This window comes from Macaca thibetana, chromosome 7, assembly GCF_024542745.1.
Source record: "Macaca thibetana thibetana isolate TM-01 chromosome 7, ASM2454274v1, whole genome shotgun sequence".
Classification (NCBI taxonomy): Eukaryota; Metazoa; Chordata; class Mammalia; order Primates; family Cercopithecidae; genus Macaca; species Macaca thibetana.
Window position 1 is genome coordinate 40,764,969 of NC_065584.1, and position 23,732 is coordinate 40,788,700.

At 37.3% G+C, this 23,732-nt stretch overlaps 1 protein-coding gene across 20 annotated transcripts in view; it reads right to left on the reverse strand.

Annotated features, from left to right (window-relative positions):
- GPHN (gephyrin) overlaps positions 1-23,732 on the reverse strand; it is a 736,147-nt gene that overhangs the window by 258,734 nt on the left and 453,681 nt on the right. For 11 of the 20 annotated variants that reach the window (XM_050797033.1, XM_050797030.1, XM_050797026.1 and 8 more), the window contains 2 exons: positions 20,202-20,268; positions 13,269-13,541 (listed from right to left, as the gene is read on the reverse strand). In XM_050797033.1, coding sequence (XP_050652990.1) covers positions 13,269-13,541; positions 20,202-20,268 — 340 coding nt within the window. Of the gene's footprint in view, positions 1-11,602; positions 11,702-13,268; positions 13,542-20,201; positions 20,269-23,732 lie in introns of all 20 variants that reach the window. The other 9 variants (XM_050797027.1, XM_050797014.1, XM_050797023.1 and 6 more) reach the window with 1 other exon arrangement.

Genomic DNA, 23,732 nt, shown 5'->3' on the forward strand with positions numbered 1-23,732 from the left:
CTCCCTTTCTTTTTTTTTTGAGATGGAGTTTCTCGTCACCCAGGCTAGAGTGCAATGGCACAATCTCTGCTCACTGTAACCTCTGCCTCCGGGGTTTAAGTGATTCTCCTGCCTCAGCCTCCCGAGTATCTGGGATTACAGGTACCCACCACCACGCCTGGTTAATTTTGGTACTTTTAGTAGAGACGAGATTTCACTATGTTGGCTAGGCTGGTCTAAAACTCCTGACCTCAGGTGATCCACCCCCTCAGCCTTCCGAAGTGCTGGGATTACAGCCGTAAGCCACCACACCTGGACCCCAATTCTCATTTTTGAGGAGAGTTTGTAATTAGTTTGTCACCTCCCAAAATGTCTTCTTTTACTTTTTCTTTTGTGAAAGGTGCTATAGCAGAGTGGTCAAGAATTCCCATCTTAGAATCAGACTGCCTAGACTTGAATACCAGTTCAGCCACTAAGTAGTTCCATGTTCTTAACTACTATGAGCTTCAGATTTCTTACAAGCAAAATGAGGATTTATGTAAAGAGTTGATATATATAAAATGCTTAGAAGAATGATTGCTATTCAATTAATAATTATTTTAATATATCAAAATCCTCATGGATAAAAAGAAACAACAAAACTGTATATATACAGTTTTAATATGCATGTATATGCATACATAAACACATGTATACATATACACATTATGTGATCCTCCTGCCTCAGCTTCCCAAGTAGCTGGGATTACAGGTGCCCGCCACCATGTGATGGTATACACATCTATATGTATATGTTTAATAAACATAACATATAGCATGTTTGTTTTATATATATATAAAACACACATATACATATATATACATACACACATACATATTCACACACACACATATATATATAAGTGATATGGATAAAAATATTGTTTTTTCTGTATCATTTACCAAGAGGAAATCATCAACTCTTTTTCTTCCCAGGGCAATCAGTAGAAATTCTTTCATACAATACAGCTTAGGGAGCATCATTATTGTTTTGGATTTCTCCAGAAGATTTAATTTCTGTCAGTGACATGAGATTTCCTATTACAAACCTCCAAGGGTATCTTCCCTCTTTGTCTTAAATTCTTTTTTTGCCTGTTGTTAATATTATTACTTTGAGTTTTGAACCTATCAGTTGCCTTGAGGCTGCAAAGCATAAGTTGTCACCTTCAGATTTGGATACAGTCTCTCTGAAAATATCTTCATTTATTTTATAAATACAGAAGAGCACGATTTATTTTCATTCTCTTCCAACTTTAAGTCACATTTTCCAACCCTCTATCCTCTTGAATCAGGTTTTTTACCCAAATATGAAACTTCAGGGATTCCTATTTGATACATTTTAGTCTTTATTAGGAAGATGTCTTATTTCTTTGATGATACAGTACATATTGAGCTATATTATAATAGTTAAGATGCTTTTTAGTTGTGGACAACAGTAATCTCTATTAGTTTATTGGCTCATGTAACCAAGAAGTGAAGCAGTCTGTATAGTTCAAGAAAGGCTTGAATGAGTGGTTCACAAAACATTACTGGGACCCAGTATCTCTTTTAAACTTCCGGTTCTCAGGATTGTTTCTTATTGCCAGTTCCATCATGGGAGGCATTCCATTCACGTTCCCAAGATGTAATTCTTGGGGTTGTATATTTCCTCATTCATGTTCAGCAGGAAAGAGAGAATCTGTGTCCCCCAGTAGTTTAATTAAAATCTAAGAGATGAAATCCACTGGCTCTGACTGCTTTGAATTACATGATCCTTGAACTAATGATTGTGGCTAGGTGAAATGGATATGTTGATTATACAGTATTTTTTTTTTTTTTTTTTTTTTCTTTTGAGACAGAGTCTCGCTTAGTCGCCCAGGCTGGAGTGCAATGGCCCGATCTCGGCTCACTGCAAGCTCCGCCTCCCGGGTTCACGCCATTCTCCTGCCTCAGCCTCCCGAGTAGCTGGGACTACAGGCGCCCGCCGCCTCGCCTGGCTAATTTTTTGCATTTTTAGTAGAGACGGGGTTTCACCGTGTTAGCCAGGATGGTCTCGATCTCCTGACCTCGTGATCCGCCCGCCTCGGCCTCCCAAAGTGCTGGGATTACAGGCGTGAGCCACCGCGCCCGGCCTGATTATACAGTATTAAGCCAACTTACCCTGGACGTTTAGTCAATTCCACCCAAACTACATGACTGGGAAATGTGGTACAGTGCTAGGAAGAGGGAATGGAAAATGACTGCTGGAGAGACAACAAACAAATGTCAATTACAAGAGGCATTTCTCAAGTCTCTATCTCCTGAAATAGCAAACTGATTAATTTTGCAATAAGTAGCAATGAGCTCATTAGTAATTACTGAACAGTCAGTACCTTGACCAGGTTTCACTTTTTGATTACTAGAAGTAGATAACTGAGTTAGGAAGGTAAAGACGTAATTTTTAAAAAGCAACTCTTCAGTTGAGACAGAGTCTCGCTCTGTCACCCAGGCTGAAGTGCAGTAGTACAATCACAGCTCACTGCAACCTCAACCTCCTGGACTCAAGTGATTCTTCCACCTCAGCCTCCCAAGTAGCTGGGACTACAGGCATGTGCCACAACGTCTGGCTAATTTTTGTATTTTTCAGTAGAGATGGGGTTTTGCCATGTTGCCTGGGCTGGTCTCAAACTCCTGGGTTCAAGACATCTGCCCACCTCAGCCTCCCAAAGTGCTGGTATTACAGGCATGAGCCACTGCACCCAGGCCCTAGACTGAACTTTTTATGGGGGAACAACCTGTTCGTATTTGTATTCTGAGCACTGAGCATAGTGTTTGGTACCTTGGAAGAATTCTGCAAATATTTAATTCGTAATTTATAAAGTTTATAAAAATTTCCTCATATATGTCATCTGCTGTACTAAAAATAATACTCTGTTGTCAGATACAGGATAATTATTATTTCCATTTTATAGATGAGAACTGAAGCTTAAATTTTAAGGAACTTGTCCGAATTATTAACTGGTGACGTAAGGGCTTATATCCCAGTTTTCTGTCTTTAAGTTACAAGATTTTAACATTATCCCACATTGCTTCACATGCCTCAGATTGTGACCAGCTGCGGGAAACTAATTTTTCTTTTTAATAGGTAATAAGGTGCTCCCTTTTGATATTAATTTTACATAGGTAAAACTTGCAAAAGTAAGCCAAATAATATATATAGATATTCCAAATGACTGTTCTTACATAGAGGTCTTCTGACACACTGACAACACACCAGGTCATTCAGAACCAGTGGGACTCATTAATAAAGTTAGTGTTAGAGAAGCATTCAAAGTTAACATAACTTCTTTAGAAGCATCAAGGCCTTTCTTTTCATGACTTTGTTACCTATTTCTTCCTTTTCATTCTACTGTATAGACAGATGCACAGTCTGAAGAACAACATTATACTCTTTGATACATTGCTAATTGTCATTTGTCACAGGAAACATAAACATGTGAGTCTACTTACAAAACTGAACATCTGTCAAAAAACCAATTACTATTTACAAAGGACTATTAAATACCAGCTAATAGTTAATCAATGGGAAAGTCTTTGCTGACGCTGTATGAGAACATCCAGTTAGAACAGTTTTACAATCATTCTCAACTAGTTCCTCCAAAGAATTAAACCCTAATAATTAATGTATCTCCTATGCATCTAGAATGGTATTAGTTATGTACAATCCTTGGGAGAACTGAAAAATGGGTCACTCAAACAATTTTTGATGTACTAATATTAACTTTAGCTCCTGGAGGCATGTCTAGACTTGCCTTGTGCCAGAAAGGCATTCACTGTCCTGAACGGAGAGATCCAGGCCTGGCAGGACTCACCAGTGCTGACTAAAAAGCCCTTGGGCCTTGAATAAACATCAGTGGCAGCCAAGCAGTAGCTGCCATGAGCCTAGCGTGATAATGGCCATAGGGAGAGACTTCTTCTGCTTGAGGAAAGGAGAAGGAAAAGTAAAGAGGACTTTGTCTTGCAACCTGGTAAAATAAACACCAAGAAGACTCCTAAAGCCTCCCATCCCAGGCTCTAGCTCTTGGACAGCATTTCTAAACCCACCTCGGGCCAGAAGGGGACCTGCTACACTGAAAAAAAAAAAAAAAAGACCTGGTCTTGGCAGGATTCCTTACCTGCTGACTAAAGATCCCTTGGTCTTTCAGTAAACAGCAGCAACAGTCAGAAAATAGCTGCCACAGGCCTTGGGCAAGACCCAGTACTGTACTGGTTTTAGGAGTGACCCAACATAGTACCAGTGGTCATGGTCACAAGACTGCTTGCATTAACCTTTCCCCAACTCCAGGCAGTTCAGCGCGAAGAGGGAAACTCGGCTTGTTTGGGGGAAAGTAAGGGAAAAAAATAAGACTCTGCCTGGTAATCTAGGGAATTCTCCTGGATCTTATTTAAGACCACCACGGCAGTACCTCTATAAGAGTCAGAGCACCTCTGCAAGAGTCACAACATTACTAGGCTTGGGGTGCCCCCTAATGCACACATGGCCTCAGTGACCAGATTTAGATAACAGCATTTAATTCCCTTTGAGTATTTGCAAAGCCTTCCCAAGAAGAATGGGTACAAATAAGCCCAGACTTCAAAGATTAGAATAAATATTCAGATATCGATGAACAGCCGCAAGCATGAAAACCATCCACAAAAGCATGGCTTTGCTAAATGAACTAAGTAAGGAAGGCACCAGTGACCAAGTCTGTAGTGACAGAGATATGTGACCTTTTAGACAGAGATTAGAAATCGCTGTTTTGAGGAAGCTCAACAAAATGAAAGATAACACAGAGAATGAATTCTGAATCATAACAGATACATTTAACAAAGAGACTGAAATAATTAAAAACAATCAAGCAGAAATTCTGGAGCTGAAAATTGAATTGAGAAACTGAAGAATACACCAGAGTCTTTCAACAGCATAACTGATTAAGCAGAAAAAAATTAGTAAGCTTGAAGACAGGTTATTTGAAAATACAGTCAGAATAGTCAAAAGAAAAAAGAATAAAAAATAATGAAGCACGCCTATAGGATCTAGAAAATAGCCTCAAAGGGCAATAAGAGTTATTGGCCTTAAAGAAAAGGTAGAGAGAGAGAGAGAGAGGGTGTGTGTGTGTGTGTGTGTGTGTGTGTGTGTGTGTGAGAGAGAGAGAGAGAGAGAGAGCAGGGTAGAAAGGTTATTCAAAGAGATATTAACAAAGATCTTTCAAAACATAGAGAAAGACATCAATATTCAAGTACATGAAGGCTATAGAACACTAAGCAGATTTAACCCAAAGAAGACCACCTCAAGACATTTAATAATCAAGCTCCCAAAGATCAAGGATAAAGAAAGGATCCTAAAAGCATCAAGAGAAAAATAACAGATAACATATAAAGGAACTCCAATATATCTGGCAGCAGATTTCTCAGTGGAAACCTTACAGGCTAGGAGAGAGTGGCATGGTAAATTTTAAACTGCTGAAGGAAAAAACCTTTTATCCTACAAAATTATATCCCGTGAAAATATCCTTCAAACATGAAGGAGAAATAAAGACTTTCCCAGATAAACAAAAGCTGAGGGGTTTCATCAACAGCAGACCTATTTTACGTGAAATGCTAAAGGGAGTTCTTCAATCTGAAAGAAAAGAATATTAAAGAGAAATAAGAAATCATCTGAAGGCCCCAAACTCTCTGGTAACAGTAAATACACACACCAAATACAGAATATGATAACACTGTTAAGTATGATGTATATATTACTCATTTCATATCTTGAGTAGGACCACTAAGAGATGATCTAAAAAATAGTAACTACAGGCATGGTGGCTCATGCCTGTGATCTAGCGCCTAGACAGGGCAAGGTGGGTGGATTGCTTGAGCCCAGGAGTTTGAGACAAGCCTGGGCAAAATAGTGAAACCCTGTCTTTACAAAAAATACAAAAATCAGTTGGTCATGGTGTTGCATGCCTGTAGTCCCAGCTACTTGGGAGACTGGGATGTGAGGATTGATTTAGCCCAAGAGGCCGAGGCTGCACTTAGCCGTGATTATACCATCACTCTCCAGCCTGGGCAATACAGTGAGACCCTGTTTCAACAACAACAACAAAAAAACCTACAACTTTTTGAGACATAGTATTATAAAATATAGATAGAAAAAATAAAAAGTTTAAAAGTAGGGGGATGAATTTAAAGTGTAGAGTTTTTATCAGTTGTCTCCTTGCTCTTAACTCCTAGCAATCAGAGTTAAGTTGTCATTGGTTTAAAATAATGGGTTATAAGATAGTATTTGCAAGGCTCCTGGTAACCTCAAGCCAAAAAATCTACAATAGTTCCACAAAAAATAAAAAGCAAGAAATTAAAACATACCACCAGAGAAAATCACTTTCACAAAAAGAAAGACAGGAAGGAAGGAAGAGAGGAGCACAAAGAACCAGAAAAAAACAAAACAAATAATAAAATGGCAGTAGTAAGTCCCTACTTATCAATAATAACACTGAATGTAAATTAACTTAACTTTCCAATCAAAAGACACAGAATGGCTGAATGGATTGGAAAACAAGACCTAACAATCTGTTGTTTACAAGAAATACACTTCACTTATAAAAACACACACAGACTAAATAAAGGGATGGAAAAAGATACTCCATGCAAGTGGAAACCCAAAGAGTAGCAGTAGCTATACATATATCAGAAAAAATAGATTTTAAGACAAACACTATAAAAAGAGACAAGGAAGGTCATTTTATAATGACAAAGGGATCAATTCAGCAAGAGGATATGACAATTGTAAACATATATGCAACCAACACTAGAGCATCCAGACATATAAAACAAATATTATTAGAACTAAAGAGAGAGACAGACCCTAATATACCAATAGCTGGAGATTTCAACACCCCACTTTAAACATTGAACAGATTCTCCAAACAGAAAATTAATAAAGAAACATTGAGGCTGGGTGTGGTGGCTCAGGACTATAATTCCAGCACTTTGGGAGGCCAAGACAGGTGGATTGCTTGAGGTCCAGGAGTTTGAGACCAGCCTGGCCAACATGGTGAAACCCCGTCTCTACTAAATATACAAAAATTAGCTGGGCATGGTGGCGTGTGCCTGTAATCCCAGCTACTCAGGAGGCTGAGGCAGGAGAATCGCTTGAACCTTGGAGGTAGAGGTTGCAGTGAGCCAAGAATGCCCTGCTGCACTCTAGCTTGGGCAACAAAGCAAGACTCTGTCTTAAAAAAAAAAAAAAAAAACACTGGACTTAATCTCTATTACAGATCAAATAAATCTAATAGATACTTATAGAATATTTCATCCAATGGCTGCAGAATACACATTCTTCTCCTCAGAACATGAATCATTCTCAAGGACAGATGATATGTTACGCCACAAAACAAGTCTTTACAATTTCAAAACTCTGAAATAATATATATCTTATCTAACCTACAACAGAATAAAACCAGTAATCAATAAAAAAAAAACTTTGGAAATGATACAAACATATGGAAATTAAACAATATGCTCCTGAATGACCAGTGGGTCACTGAAGACATTAAGAAGCAAATTAAAATTTTCTTGAAGCAAATGAATATGGAAACACAAAACACCAAAACCTATGGGATAGGCAAAACAGTACTAAGAGGAAAGTTTATACTAATAAGCACCTACATCAAAAAAGTAGAAAAACTACAAATAAACAACCTAACGACACATGATAAAGAACTAGAAAAGCTAGAGAAAATCAAGCCTAAAATTAGTACAAGAAAAGAAATAAAGATCAGAGTAGCAACAAATGAAGTTAAAACAAACAAAAAATAATACGAAAGATCAACAAAATGAAAAGTTTTTTTTAAGAAAGATAAACAAAATTGCCAAATCTTCAGCCAGACAAAGAAGAAAAGAGAGAATACCCAAATAAATGAAATCAGAGATGAAAAAGGAGACATCACAATTATACCACAAAAATTCAAAGAATCATTACAGACTACTATGAGCAACTATATGCCAATAAGTTGGAAAACCTAGAAGTAATGGATAAATTCCTAGATGCATACAACCTGCCAAGATTGAACCATGAAGAAATCCAAAACCTGAATACAGCAATAAGTAATGAGATTGAAGCCATAATAAGTCTCCCAGCAAAGAAAAGAACCAATAGTTTCACCGATGAAGTCTACAAAATATTTAAAGAAGAACCGATACCAATCCTACTCAAACTATTCTGAAAAACAGAGAAGGAAGGAATACTTCTATACTCATTCTACAAGGTCGGTATTACCCTGCTATTAAAACCAGACAAAGACACATCAAAAAAAGAAAACTATAGGCCAATATCTGATTAACATTGATGTAAAAATCCTCAACAAAATGCTAGTACACCAAATTCAGCAACATATTAAAAACATCATGCATCATGACCAAGTGGGATTCATCCCAGGGATGGCAGGATGGTTCAACATATGCAAATCAATCAATGTGATACATCATATCTGCAGAATGAATGACAAAAGCCATATGATCATTTCACTTGATGCTGAAAAAGCATTTGACGAAATTCAATTGCTTCATGATAAAAACCCTAAAAAAACTGGATATGGAAGGAACATTCCTCAACATGATAAAAGCTATATGCAACAGACCCACATCTAGTATCATACTGAATGTGGAAAAACTGAAAGCCTTTTCTCTAAGATCTGGAACATGGCAAAGATGCTTACTTTTACTGGTAAGGGCTGGTCTCGAACTCTTGACCTTAGGTGATCCAACCTCCTTGGCCTACCAAAGTGCTGGGATTACACGCGTGATGCACCATGCCTGGCCAATTAGTAGCATTTCTATATGCCAACAGTGAACAATATGAAAAAGAAATTAAGAAGGTAATCCCATTTATAATAGCTACAAAGAAAACACATAGGAATAAATTTAACCAAAGAAGTAAAAGATTTCTATGATGAAGTATAAAACATTTTTGCAAGAAACTGAAGTGGACACACACAAAAAGGAAAGACATTCCTTGTTCATGGATTGGAAGAATCAATATTGTTAAAATGTCCATACTTCCCAAAGCAATCTATGAACTCAATGCAATCCCTATCAAAATACCTTCATGGAAACAGAAAAAATAATCATAACATTTATACAGAACCACAAAAGACCCAGAACAACCAAAGCTATCCTGAGCAAAAATAAAAACAAAACTAGAGGAATCATGCTACCTGACTTAAAATTATACTACAGAGCTATAGTAGCTGAAAAAGCATTTTCATCATGGAACTAAAAACAGACACATAGATCAATGGAATAGAATAGAGAACCTACAAACAAATCCATGTATGGACAGTGAGCTCATTTTGACAAAGGGGTTAAGAACATACATTGGGGAAAGGACAGTCTCTTCAATAAACGGTGTGGGGAAAACTGGATATCCTTATGCAGATGATTAAAACTAGATACCTATCCCTTGCCATATATAAAAATCAAATCAAAATGGATTAAAGACTTACATACTTAAATCTATGACTTGAAACTATGAAACTACTAAAAGAAAACATTGGGAAACTCACCAGGACATTGGACTAGGCAAAGGTTTCTTCAGTAATACCCCATAAACACAGGCAACCAATGAAAAAACAAACAAATGGGATCATATCAAGTAAAAAAGCTTCTGTATATCAAAGGAAACAATCAAGAAAGTGAAGAGAACGCAACAAATGGGAGAAAATATTTGCAAACTATGCATCTGAGAAGGAATTAGTAACCAGACTATATAAACAACTCCATAGGAAAAAACATACAACAATTCAATTTAAAAATGGGTAAAAGAGCTGAATAGATGTTTCTCAAAGGAAGACATACAAATGGTAAACAAGTACATGAAAAGGTGCTCATCATTATTGATCATCAGATAAATGCAAATCAAAACTATAGTGAGATATAATCTCTTCCCAGTTAATATGGCTTTTATCCAAAAGACAGGCAATAATGAATGCTGGTGAGGATGCGGAGAAAGGGGAACACTTGTACGCTACTGGTGGGAATGTAAATTGGTACAGCCACTAAGCAGAATAGTATGGAGGTTCTTCAAAAAACTAAAGACAGAACTACATATGATCCAGCAATGCCTCTACTAGGTATATATCCAAAAGAAAGGAAATCAGTATATTGAAGAGATATCTGGACTTCTATGTGTACTGCAGCATTATCAACCTGAGTGTCCATCACCAGATGAATAAACAAAACGGGGTACATATATACAATGAAGTACTGATTAGCTATAAAAAAGAATGAGATCCTGTCATTTGCAACAACATGGAAACCGTAGGACACTGTTAAATGAAATAAGCCAGGCACAGAAAGACAAACTTTGCATGTTCTCACTTATTTGTGGGAGCTAAAACTTAAAACAATTGAACTCACGGAGATAAAGATGGTAGAATGATGGTTACCAGAGGGTGGAGAGGGTGGGGAGGGGGAGTGGGAAATGGGGATGATTAATGGGTACCTCAAAATATAGTTAGATACAATGGATAAGTTCTGACAGCACAACAGGGTGATTACAATCAGCAATAATTTGTTGTACAATATAGAATAAATTAGGGAATACAATTGGAATGTTTGTAACACAAAGAAATGATGAATGCTTGAAGTGATGGATACCCATTTACCCTGATGTGATTATTATCCATTGTATACCTGTATCAAAATGTCTCACATGCCCCATAAATATATCCACTACTATGTACCCCACAAAATTAAAATTTTTAAAAAGTCTTCATTTGGTAGTATCTTCTAAGAGACTATGGATGCTAAGTTGTTGGTTTTCTTCTCTCCAAATTTTGGGTGTTTTGGTTCCTAAGTATTTAAAGCCTTTATTATTTCTTTTTCTTCTCTGTCCCTCTCAGTTTATATCCATATTAGGGACTTAGATCAGTTTTTTTTTTTTTTTTTTTACATCCAATGTCTAAATTATCAGTGTTTAATGATTTTTATGTCTCAGTTTAATCTTTTACAACCTGGCATTTTTTGCAAGCTATCATTGAGCCAGTGACTGAATAAACAAATATGCACCTAAAAAGTTTACTTATGATGAGGAATCACAGAATTTATATCAAAATTCAACTCTGCAAATGGTTGTAATGAGAGCCCAATGAATGAAGAAAAAAAAGAGATGCAAAATCATGAGAAAAAATAGGAAGGTTAATACAAATCAACTATTTGCTTGACCAATCTGTCTAGATTTTAGGACTCAAAGTGATTCTCTTAAGAGGTAATTTTAAGCCAGGCAATTTATTTAAAGCTATCTGATGAAATTGGTAAGACAAAAATAACTTCTGAGCAATGAATTTCTTGCTAGTCATTTGAGAAAAGTGCATTGTCACAAATGACAGAATCTTAATGATAGCAGAATACTTTAGTCACAGGAGAAACTCTATTAAATTCCTTGATGGATATACTCAATGGCACTTACACTTTCACAAGAAAGCAATGCTGAAAATCCATCAGAATAAAACAACACATCTTCCATATGTTACAGCCTATCTCCAAGGACAGGAAGCAGAATACATATTTGGAAAATCATTAATGCAAAAGCCTCTTGTCTTACCCGTTCATCTGTTGAATGATGGGAATAATTGATGAGACCAGGGATGGGCTGTTCACCGTGTGCCATGACAACAGCAGGACTGGTGTAGAATGGATGCTTCTAATGCACAACACATAACAACTATGAATATAGTGACAGGAAAACATGAAACTATACAAACAAAATGACTAAAAAGGAAAAAAGGTAAAAACAAATGGAAAAATGAAATGCTAACATTTTCCAAATGTAGAATGACAGAATCAGCTTAGATTTTAAATGCCATAAGCTTCTCTCCTAAGATTGAAATTTATGGCACTTCTTACTCTTTTAATTCAGAGTAAAGGAAAAAGAATATATAATGATTTAAAAATGCACCTATTTCACCAATTAGTTTCATTAAAAAAACACACAGGCCGGGCGCGGTGGCTCAAGCCTGTAATCCCAGCACTTTGGGAGGCCGAGACGGGCGGATCACTAGGTCAGGAGATCGAGACCATCCTGGCTAACACGGTGAAACCCCGTCTCTACTAAAAAATACAAAAATCTAGCCGGGCGAGGTGGCGGGCGCCTGTAGTCCCAGCTGCTTGGGAGGCTGAGGCAGGAGAATGGCGTAAACCCGGGAGGCGGAGCTTGCAGTGAGCTGAGATCCGGCCACTGCACTCCAGCCTGGGCAACAGAGCAAGACTCCGTCTCAAAAAAAAAAAAAAAAACACACACAAAACTTAAATACTTACTAGCCTTAAGTAAGCACTTACTGGGTCACTGAATGGATACTTCAAAAGGATTTCTCGATGATTCTAATCTATATGTTGTTAAAAAAATACCTCACTATGCTCATAGCCAAAATAACTGGATAATCCATAAAACTCTGAGAATTACTTCATATAGCAATTAAATTTTCAATCTTTATGCTCTTAATGAAAAATCATAATCTCCAGAATTGATATACTACTTTCTGAAGATATTAAGGCATACTAGGTGGACTTTAGTAGGTATGAAGAATAAACCATGTTCTATAACTTTAAGACAGTTAAATTTACTCAAGTAATTCATGGTAGTATATTTACCCGTGGAGTTGTCCAAAGAGAATTTGTAATACTTTGGTATTGTCCTAATATTTATTACTTTATTAAATTAAAGATGCAAATATATCCATTTCTTATCTTTGCCACTAGGGTAATTTGTGTCAAGCAATATTTGAATAAGTTATTAGTTAAGAAAAATTCAACAATTGCTGAAAAGCTTTGTCCCTTTAAAAATCTTTATTAATCTTTCCCAACTCATTTCTTGAATCATCTAAGGTCTTTTACCTTCAGTTTTCTGTTCCTTCAAGAATTTGTGAAGTTTTGATATTTTGAATATATAAACATTATATATTTAATATGTCCACAAAAATGACATCTCCAAAGAGTTCTAAAATGTCACACTGTATATCATTGTAGCTATTACTTCAATAGGCAACAGCTCATCAGTAATGCCTCAGAACTCAGAATAAATTTCAGTGCCTTCAAGGAATCTATATCAAGAAGGAAACATAGTAGTGAAGTGTCATGGACATCCCAGTTATTTTTTTAGGGTTCACTGAAGAAGTATTAAATGTAGGGAGGGATGTGATGGAAAACAGATGAAACCAGTACATTTACCTGTGGGTCCTTTAGGCCTCTTGAGTATCTCTCATTAGGCTTACCTTGGCAGCAATGGCTGCTGCAGTTATATGTGATGAGGAACTATCTTCTGTTGAAGCAACACCACTGTCTTTCTTCTCTTCTTCCTCTTCCTCACATTGAACCCCTTTGTCTTCTGTCTGTTTATGGGGGCTGGTAGTAGGAGGAGGGGAAAGAGGGGGTGGTGGGGAAGGCAAATCTTCTAGTTCATCATGCACCTCCTTTACTTTTACAATGGCATCACGTAAAAGGTCAATGGCATGAGGTAGAGCTGGCAGTATGAATTGAAAGCATTCCTGTATGCAAGAGAAAGAAAAAAAATTAAGATGAAGCACTTTTGTAATTATATAAGATGGTGGCAATCAAATTGTTTTGTGATTTTGGATCTGCATTTCCCTCCATCAATCTCAAGAATGAATCATATGTAAAACATTGTCTTAGCAATATGCCATGAAGTAAGTATAACATATATTACAGTATTCTCCATAAGCTAAGGAACTACAGTGCTATAAAAACATACACTCTGCTGACTGTTCCTTTTGCCATGCAAAAGCTCCTTAGTTTAATTAGGTCCCAGCTATTTATCTTTGTTTTTATTGCGATTGCTTTTGGGTTTTTGGTCATGAACCCTTGTCTAAGCCAATGTCTAGAAGTGTTTTTCCAATGTTATCTTCTACAGTTCTTATAGTTTCAGGTCTTAGGTTTAAGTACTTAATCCATCTTGAGTTGATTTTTGTATAAGGTGAGAGTTGAGGATCAAGTTTCATTCTCCTACATAGGGCCAGCCAATTATCCCAGCACCATTTGTTGAAAAAGGTGTCCTTTCCCTACTTTATGTTTTTGTTTGCTTTGTTGAAGATCAGTTGGCTGTAAGTTTTTGATTTTGCTTCTGGGTTATCTATTCTGTTCCATTGATCTATGTGCCTATTTTTACACCAGTACCATGCCGTTTTGGTGACTGTGGCCTTATAGTGTAGTTTGAAATCAGGTAACGTGATGCCTCCAGATTTGTTCTTTTTGCTTAGTCTTGCTTTGGCTATGCGGGCTCTTTTTTGGTGCCATATGAATTTTAGAATTGTTTTTCCTAACTCTGTGAAGGATGATGGTGGTATTTTGATGGGAAGTGCATTGAATTTGAAAATTGCATTTGGCAGTATGGTCATTTTCACATTCTTGATCCTGCTAATCCATGAGCATGGGATGTGTTTACATTTGTTTGTGTTGTCTATGATTTCTTTCAGCAGTGTTTTGTAATCTTCACAATCTACACATCTGACAAAGGACTGAATTCCAGAATCTACAATGAACTCAAACAAATCAGTAAGAAAAAAAAAAGAAACAATCCCATCAAAAAGTGGGCTAATGACATGAACAGGCAATTCTCAAAAGAAGATATACAAATGGCCAACAAACATATGAAAAAATGTTCAACATCACTAATGATCAGGGAAATGCAAATCAAAACTGCAATGCAATACCACCTTACTCCTGCAAGAATGGCCATGATCAAATAATCAAAAAACAGTAGATGTTGGCATGGATGTGGTAAACAGGGAACACTTCTACACTGCTGGTGGGAATGTAAACTAGTGAAACAGCTATGGAAAACTGCAGAGATTCCTCAAAGAACTAAAAGTAAAACTACCATTTGATCCAGCAATCCCACTATTAGGTATCTACCCAGAGGAAAAGAAGTCATTATTCAAAAAACACACTTGCACACACGTTTATAGCAGCATAATCTATAATCGCAAAATCGTGATCAAATGCCCATCAATCAATGAGTGGATAAACTATGATACATCATAGTATACTACTCAGTCATAAAAAGGAATGAATTAACAGCATTTGCAATGACCTGGATGAGATTACAGACTATTATTCTAAGTGAAGTAACTCAGAAATGGAAAACCAAACATCGTATGTTTTCACTGACATGTAGGAGCTAAGCTATGAGGACGCAAAGGCATAGGAATGACACAATGAACTTTGGGGACTTACGGGAAAGAGTGTGGGGGGCGAGGGATAAGACAACAAATATGGTGCAATGTACACTTCTCGGGTGATGGGTGCACCAGGATCTCACAAATCACCACTAAGGAACTTACTCATGTAACCAAATACCACCTGTACCCCAATAACTTATGGAAAAATAATAAAAAAAAGATTGAGGACAGGCATGGATGGTCAGATTCAGATTCTCTTAAAAAAAAGCATGCACTGCATTTTTTAAAAAGTAAAATTTCAATATACAACTTGGTAGTTTAAAGATGCATTATGGGAAAGACAGAAAAGATAGGAAAGAAGCCCAAGAGTTTGAGACTGCAGCGAGCTATGATTGTGTAACTGCATTTCAGCCAGGGTGACACAGTGAGATTCTGTCTCTAAAAATAAATAAATAAATATATTCTAAAAACTTGTATACTACCCTCTTTTCCATCCCTTCCTCCCCAAGAGAAAACCTACATACTCACACACATACACATTTAATTCTTGGGTTATTTCTACAACTCTTAAATGATTTATGCAAAAATCCTGAGGAAACTAGGAGCCCTCCATTCCTTGTTCCCAACCTCCTGAGTCAAGACCATTTCTTGATGTGATTCATGCCAAACACTGAAGACACTGTTGTATTTTGGATGGGTCAAATCTACTTAATCTTTTTTTTTTTTTGAGACAGAGTCTCACTCTGTCGCCCAGGCTGGAGCGCAATGGCGCCATCTCGGCTCACTGCAACCTCCACCTCCCGGGTTCAAGCAATTCTCTGCCTCAGCACCCTGAGTAGCTGGAGCTGGGATTTCAGGTGCTCACCACCATGCCCAGCTAATTTTTTTGTATTTTTAATAGAGATGGGGTTTCGACATCTTGGCCAGGCTGGTCTTGAACTTCTGACCTTGTGATTGGCCCGTCTCGGCCTCCCAAAGTGCTGGGATTACAGACGTGAGCCCCAGTACCTGGCCAAATCTACTTAATCTTTAATCCAAAAGTAGAGAGAAGCAACTGGGGGCCTTCAGTGCAGAAAGTGGGCTCAGGAGGCTAAGTAAAGGAATATGAATGCTGATATCCAAGGCATTCAGGAACTTTTACACAGGTGCAAGAAACTTACATCAAAGTGGCCACAAGATTGTTTAATAGGAGACAGACAAATGAAACTCTATGTTTACTGCTAGACACCAAATCTTTGTGTGAAATCTTGAATTTATGGGGAAGGAGGGTAGCCTGTACCTGTCTGTTATTTTTCCTAATCCCGACCCCTCATTCTTGAACTGCAGGAGACTGAGCCCCTTTGGGCTTTGGTGACCCCACCACTGGGGAATGTTTATTTGAAGGTTGATGTTGCTATACTGTCTACTTCTTTTCCCATCTTCTAATCATTTTTTTTTAAACACACATGCTGACTCTTTTCCTATCCCTTCTCCTTTTCTGGGGAAAATACAATGAATAAATAAATTTATTGGTACTGAAGTTGTTTAAAAAGAGGCAGGAAAGAGGTTTCATATTTTTAGTTAGAGCAGGGCAGTAGAACTAACAACCTATGTGAGAATCAGATTATTTTGTCCAGAGAGCTAAAGTTCTAACTATCATCATAAAGTATAGCTAGGTAACATCGTACAGCATGCAAAATATAAAATAAGCTTGTAAAGAGCACTACATAAAGTTAATATAATCTGCTGCTGAGGTGCTCACTATTATCTATAATATATCACCAAAAAAGAATAGGTGAGAACCTAAAAACCAGAACATAAGGCCAGATATATTTGCAGAATAGGTGGAGGTCTTTCTCTTTCACATTTGAAGTAATAGCTTAAAATCTAAGATGTAAAAAAAAAATCTTAAAAATTTTTGGAGGGTTACATAATATCGGGAAAGATGCCTAATCTTTTGGCCTATCTGTGTATGGTTCAATCAGTTTACTCGTTGAAGATTGTGTAGTAAAGAATTTAACCTTGACCGAGGAGAGGTCTGGTCTTTACACTCAGCTTCTGGGAGTAATCTCTAGGTCCTTGGAATTTCATGCCTAATAGGAATGTCTTTGTTGCCTATGGACTTTGGGCACCAGAGACAGTCTAACAATGTTAGACTGCAGTTCAGGAATGAGGGGAAGGGATCACGAAAAGAACAGACAGGTATAGGCTACCCTTCCTCTCTCCCTATTAATTCAAGATTTCACACAAAGCTTTGGTGTCTAGCAGTAAACATGGAGTTTCATTCATCTGTCTATTAAACAATCTTGTGACTACTTTGACATAAGTTTTTGCACCTGCATAAAAGTTCCTAAGTGAATTGGATATATATTCATATTCCCTTTCTTGGCCTTCTGACCCTACTTTCTTTTTTTTTTTTTTTTTTTAATGGGGTTGGGGGGGATGGAGTCTCGCTCTGTCGCCCAGGCTGGAGTGCAGTGGTGCGATCTCGGCTTGCCTGAGTAGTTGGGACTACAGGCGCCCACCACCACGCCTGGCTAATTTTTTGTATTTTTAGTAAAGACGGGGTTTCACCGTGTTAGCCAGGGTGGTCTCGATCTCCTGACCGCATGATCTGCCCGCCTTGGCCTCCCAAAGTGCTGGGATTACAGGTGTGAGCCACTGCACTCGGCCTTCTGACCCTACTTTCTACATGGAAGGCCCCCAAGTGCTTCTCTCTACTTTAGGATTAAAGATTACAGGTCAGCCACACTGGCAGTAAGTGTTTGAGTCCCAATTAAAGCTCTGGATACCAAAGACTCAGGTGAGCATCCCCAGCTGGCATTACTCCATGTGTGGTATCAAAAACTGATGCCAGAAGGGTGGTATGTCCATGTCTCCAAAGAGAGAGGACAACAGAAGTTCCTCATTTGTTACTTCTGTTAGACTCTGTCCTATGCACTTCCTCCCTTGGCTGACTTTAATCCGTATTCTTTCCTTGCATGAACAATAATCATGAGTATAACAGCCTTCTGTGAGTTCCATGAATGCTAGTAAATTACTAAACTTGAAGGTCATTTTAGGATCTCCTGAATTTGCAATTAGGGTTAGAAGTGAGGGCAATTTTGTGGAGTACTTGACATTTGTAGGTTGCTATTTTTTGCAGTTGGCTAAAACTCCTTACAGTTGGTGTCAAAAAGATTTTCTAGAAAGACCCTGATTCACTGAAATAAATGGCTTAGGAAGTGAAGAGAGGGTGTGGGATGATGAACCTTTGATCACTGAGTGAAGGCAGTGTCAACCACAGTATGGAATTGCTTCTGTACTGTGATTAGTTAATGGAGATAATTCCCAAAAAGTTGTCTCAGTGGATGCATAAGGAGATGAAGAATATAAAGAAAGAAGCTAAACACACAATCTCTTGGTTATTGTTATCTATGCTAGCTAAAATGAAAGTAAGGGATACAATCCTACTCTATATGAATGGGAATAGACTGTGCAGGAGGAACTTGCTAAACTAGTATTACCAATGGCAATCTGAATTAGCACAGTGGCCAAACCTTACAACTCTTTAAAAGGTGGAAAAGTTTGGGCATAAATAGAGAGAAGGAGGAATGGTAGCTGAGGGTAAAGGAATGAATGGATAGGTTATGCAGTAAGGGAAATAATACTGCATTGGTATTTCCAAAGAGGTTCAGAACAAGAGATGACATTGTTTCTTAGCTCAACTGTAACAGATGCTTGAAAGAGTGGTCATATGTTGCTGAGACTACTCCTATTTTTGGAATCCAATAAGCCTGCAAACCTGATTAGCATCATTCTGGGAGACATTCTGGTCTGTTAATGTCTGAGAAGGACTCTAAGAATGTGCCAGTATCTTTTGACTTTTATTTTTTAGGTTATGGCTAAGTGTATTGGGAAATTCAATTAAAGCCTCCTCGGGATATAATGTCAATAGAAAATGACTGGCCTGAGGAAGAACTGCACTTAGGTAACCATCAGCTAATTTCTATGATATATAGTTCTGTACAAACATATCAATAGTATTTTTGGTAGTAGATTAAGGTGAGAAATTATTGAATTTATACAAAATTATGAAAATGTATGTAATGGCTTTAGTGGATGGATTAGCTATTTCTCTAAATCTAACCATACCCTACACTGCCTCAGCCAAATCTTAGGCATATTCACACTGATACTACTGCTGTGTCTGTCACATAAATGCCATAGTAAATATAGATGCCCAGACAAACATGACTGTTGCTGTACAATAAAAAAAGTCTCGGCCAAAGGCCAGCGGGTAGCTTGTAGAGCGAAGAATTAACAGTACCCTAAGAGAGTCTGAGGGTAAAAGTGGTTGCCCTTAACTAGTTGGAGGAGATCTCTAGGTCCTCAGAATGTCATGTGTGACAGCAACGTCTTTGTTTACCTGATGGCTTTGGTCACCATACAATCTAACAATATGACTTATGATGGGGACTTTTGGCCACATGGTGTCAGTTCTGGAACGTACTGGAGACTAATGCTATCAATCCAATCTCTGGGAAGCACTAAAGACTAAAGGTCATTCATATGGGCAAAATATGATGAACTGCAACAACAACAACAACAAACCGAAACAACAACAACAACAACAACAAAAAACCTCTGGACATCAAAAACTCAGGTGAGCTTCTCTGATTGGCAATCTTAAAAGTATATTATCATACACGAATGCCAGGAGAGTAAAGCATTCATGACTCTACAGGGAGTGGACAAGGGAAGCTCTGTGTTTGGTAGCATTCCTGGAAGCTGTCTTATGCACTTCTTCTCTTGGCTGATTTTAATCTGTATCTTTTCCCCATGATAAACCATAACTGTAAGTGTAACAGTTTTTAGTGAGTTCTATGTCTTTCCATTGAATTACTGAATCCAAGAGTGACTTTGGGAATCCTGCAACTGGTATCAGAAGTGAGGGCAGTCTTGTGGAGTGCTCCAACTTTTTGGCTGGCTAACTTTCACAGCTGGTCAAAATCTCTTACACTAAAACATTAATATGTCCAGGTGATTTACCTGAGATCCTTTCTTGCTACCTGGCAGGTTAATTATGAGCGTTTTCCCTCTGATTCCACATACAGGCCTGAAAGAAAAGAGAAAGTAGATGAATACTAAATTGCAATGAATGTCCGGTTTAAATACATTAACAACAAAGAACAATCATTTTACTTTACATGTGAACAACTGTTTTAGGAATAAAATTGTTATCTTAAGACATTCACTGCTTGCTATACAAATTAGGCATTCTGGTTGAAGTTTTTACATTATGGTTAGTATGGCAAATTGGAAAAAATGTACTGAATGTGGAATCAGAATAATTTACCTACTTTTAAGTAATCTGACCAAGTCTAATTGCCTATTTTGTCTAACTTCAGCTTCTTCATATTTTATACAATTGTTTAAGAGTTTGAGATAGTGTATTAAAAATGCTTAGTGCTATTTATGTTCAAAAGTCTAACACAAAAAGCACTTTTTTAGATTCGAGGTCTTGCTTCTCAGGAAGTCTATAAGTTTTAAAGTAAAACAAGGTTTTTCATAAGTGAATGGCAGAAGGGAAGAGGTTGGAGAGCTCATTCATTAATAGACCCATTGATAATCGCAGGCATTTTATTTATTTATTTATTTATTTATTTATTTATTTATTTATTTATTTATTTTTGAGACAGAGTCTTGCTCTGTCTCCCAGGCTGGAGTGCAGTGGCGAGATCTCGGCTCACTGCAAGCTCCGCCTCCCAGGTTCACGCCGTTCTCCTGCCTCAGCCTCCTGAGTAGCTGGGACTACAGGCGCCCGCCATCGTGCCCGGCTAATTTTTTCTATTTTTAGTAGAGACGGGGTTTCACCGTGGTCTCGATCTCCTGACCTTGTGATCCGCCCGCCTCGGCCTCCCAAAGTGCTGAGATTACAGGCGTGAGCCACCGTGCCCAGCCAATCGCAGGCATTTTAAGCTAGAAAGGTCTTTCAGAGATAATTGTCAATTACCAGGCCACATTTAAACTAACTGGTTAAGAAACATAAAAAATGGAAAAGCAGTGGAAGACTGGAGTCAAGGATCAAAGGCCTAGATTTTATACGAGAGCTGGAATTATGCTGTCACTGACTGGCTGTGCTACTTTGATCTGGTAACATTATCTCATTTTCATAATTTGAAAACAAAGAGATTATGCTATTTTTAAAATTTTACAGTATTTTTAAAGTAATGTAAGAATACTCTTCCCCGAACGTCTTGAGTTTTTCTTTAACCACTCTTATTCTTTGAAATAAACTAAAACTGTCCTATATTTTATTACTTTTTCTTCTTGTCCTATTTACAATCTGAAAGAGAAGATTGCCATTTATTTACAACTTGCCATATATACAAAACTGTTTACTGCTGGCCGCCTTCTTACTAGAAAAACTATTCATTGTTTCATTAAAAACTTTAAGGCTATTTTATGACCTTTAATCTTAATGATATTTCTTCAAAATATGTTTTAGTTCTGGCAGTCAGAATTGGATAAAGTACTTTAGTGACAAAATGGCACTGGGTAATTATATAGTTCTTAATATGTTCCTGTTTACTTGGGAATTTTGTTTTTCTTTCCAAACTAAAATGCTACATTGTACTTTTTTGTCAATATGATAGCTAATTGATTATATCACCAGTAATATGATTGGAATGTCATCAATATTAAGTTCTCTATTTTTATGTAAGCAAATCTAGCAATTTACTGAATAAATCTAGAATTTTAACTAAGAGCACAATAACCCCTTGTAGAATACAGTATTAGCTACATCCAGAAGTTTGTAGCACCTTTCCTTCTAAAAACTAGAAATATTATCATAACAATTACTGCATATTATCCTCCCAACATTTCTATGAAGGAAAGACAAATACAGTTACCTACAAAATATGGAAAAATAATTTGGAGTACAAAGAATTTGATTAATACATGGCTTTGGGATCTTTGTAACTTTATACAGTAAGTTCATCCCATCCTGTGTTTATTAATGCCCATGAACTCATCCTTACTGACATCACTGTGACAATTTTATCACATATTATGAAATGTGTTGGATTTTATTTTCCAAGAAAGTTGTAACTCCCTCCATTAGAAGGTTAGTGGCAAGTGAAAACTTAGTTCATTCTTTTTATTCCAATTTTTGGTAATCAAATCCAGGCTTTTTATGTCTCCAATAATCCTTCACTTGCTCTAGGTTGACATGCTAGTAGCAGTGCTAATATAACCAACAGTTATACCCAAACCACTATGTTTCTGTGTGTGTGTTTATGTATGCATATGTGATATAATTAAAGGTTTTGCTATATAGCCAGGAGATTACATTTGTTACTTCCCATCAATTTTTTTTGCCGTTTATTTTGGCAAAACATGAGATCAGAGATTTATTTATTCTTTCTCATTTCCCTGAGCTCTTTGAAGTGTTTAAAAATTAATTTTGAGATATACTTTTTCACCTACAGAATGTCCAGAGTCACTGCAAGGAGAAAGTACTTCTCTTCTATATAATGCTTTAGGATTAATAAAGTATTTTCACAAACATTATATCATTCAATAATTTAAAACCTATAAGCTCCAAAGTGTTAGCATATTCCAATATTTATCAAATAGCTAAAGATCTGTACTATTATGGAATACATGCAACCCAAATGCTTAAGAATTTTATAAATGTAAAATGTAGAACATTAAAGCATATAAACAACTACAACACAAGATAGTAAGTAGTAATACAAATTGGTATAAAGTACCATGGGTTAAAAAAAAAAGTAGGCCAGTGTGGTGGCTCACGCCTTTAATCCCAGCACTTTGGGAGGCCGAGGCGGGAGGATCACAAGGTCAGGAGTTCGAGACCAGCCTGGACAATATGGTGAAACCCTGTCTCTTCTGAAAATACAAAAAATTAGCTGGGTGTGGTAGCGGGTGCCTGTAATTCTAGCTACTCTGGAGGCTGAGGCAGGAGAATTGCTTGAATCTGGGAGGTGGAGGTTGCAATGAGCCAAGATTATGCCATTGAACTGCAGCCTGGGTGACAAGAGTGGGACTTCATCTCAAAAAAACAAAACAAAACAAAAACCAAAAAGAAGGGCAGTTTAGGAGGAGGGAAACAATAATGCAAAAGCACAGAGTTATAAAAAGTACCAAGTGCATTTTGAGTGTATTGTCTCTCACCAGCAAGCATCCATTTGCTTACTTATAGAGGAGTAATGTGAGGTAAGAAGGACCAGCGGAAAGATATTGCTGTCTGATAGATTAGTATTTTTCAGTTTGTGGTCTGTGGACCAGAAACATATAAATCATATAGGAATTTGTTGGAAGGGCAAAATTTCCCGTACTACCCCTACCCCCTCCTCTCCGTTGCTGATATATTGGATAAAAAACTGTGAGGGTGGGGTCCAGTAATCTGTATTTTAACAAATTCTCTAGTTGACTCTAATCCATGGAAAAGTTTGAGAACTGCTGTGATAAACTGTGCTTGAATTTTGGTACTACTATTTACTATTAGTGTAATCCTGTCTTCATCACTAAACTTCTTTAATCCTTAGTTTCCAG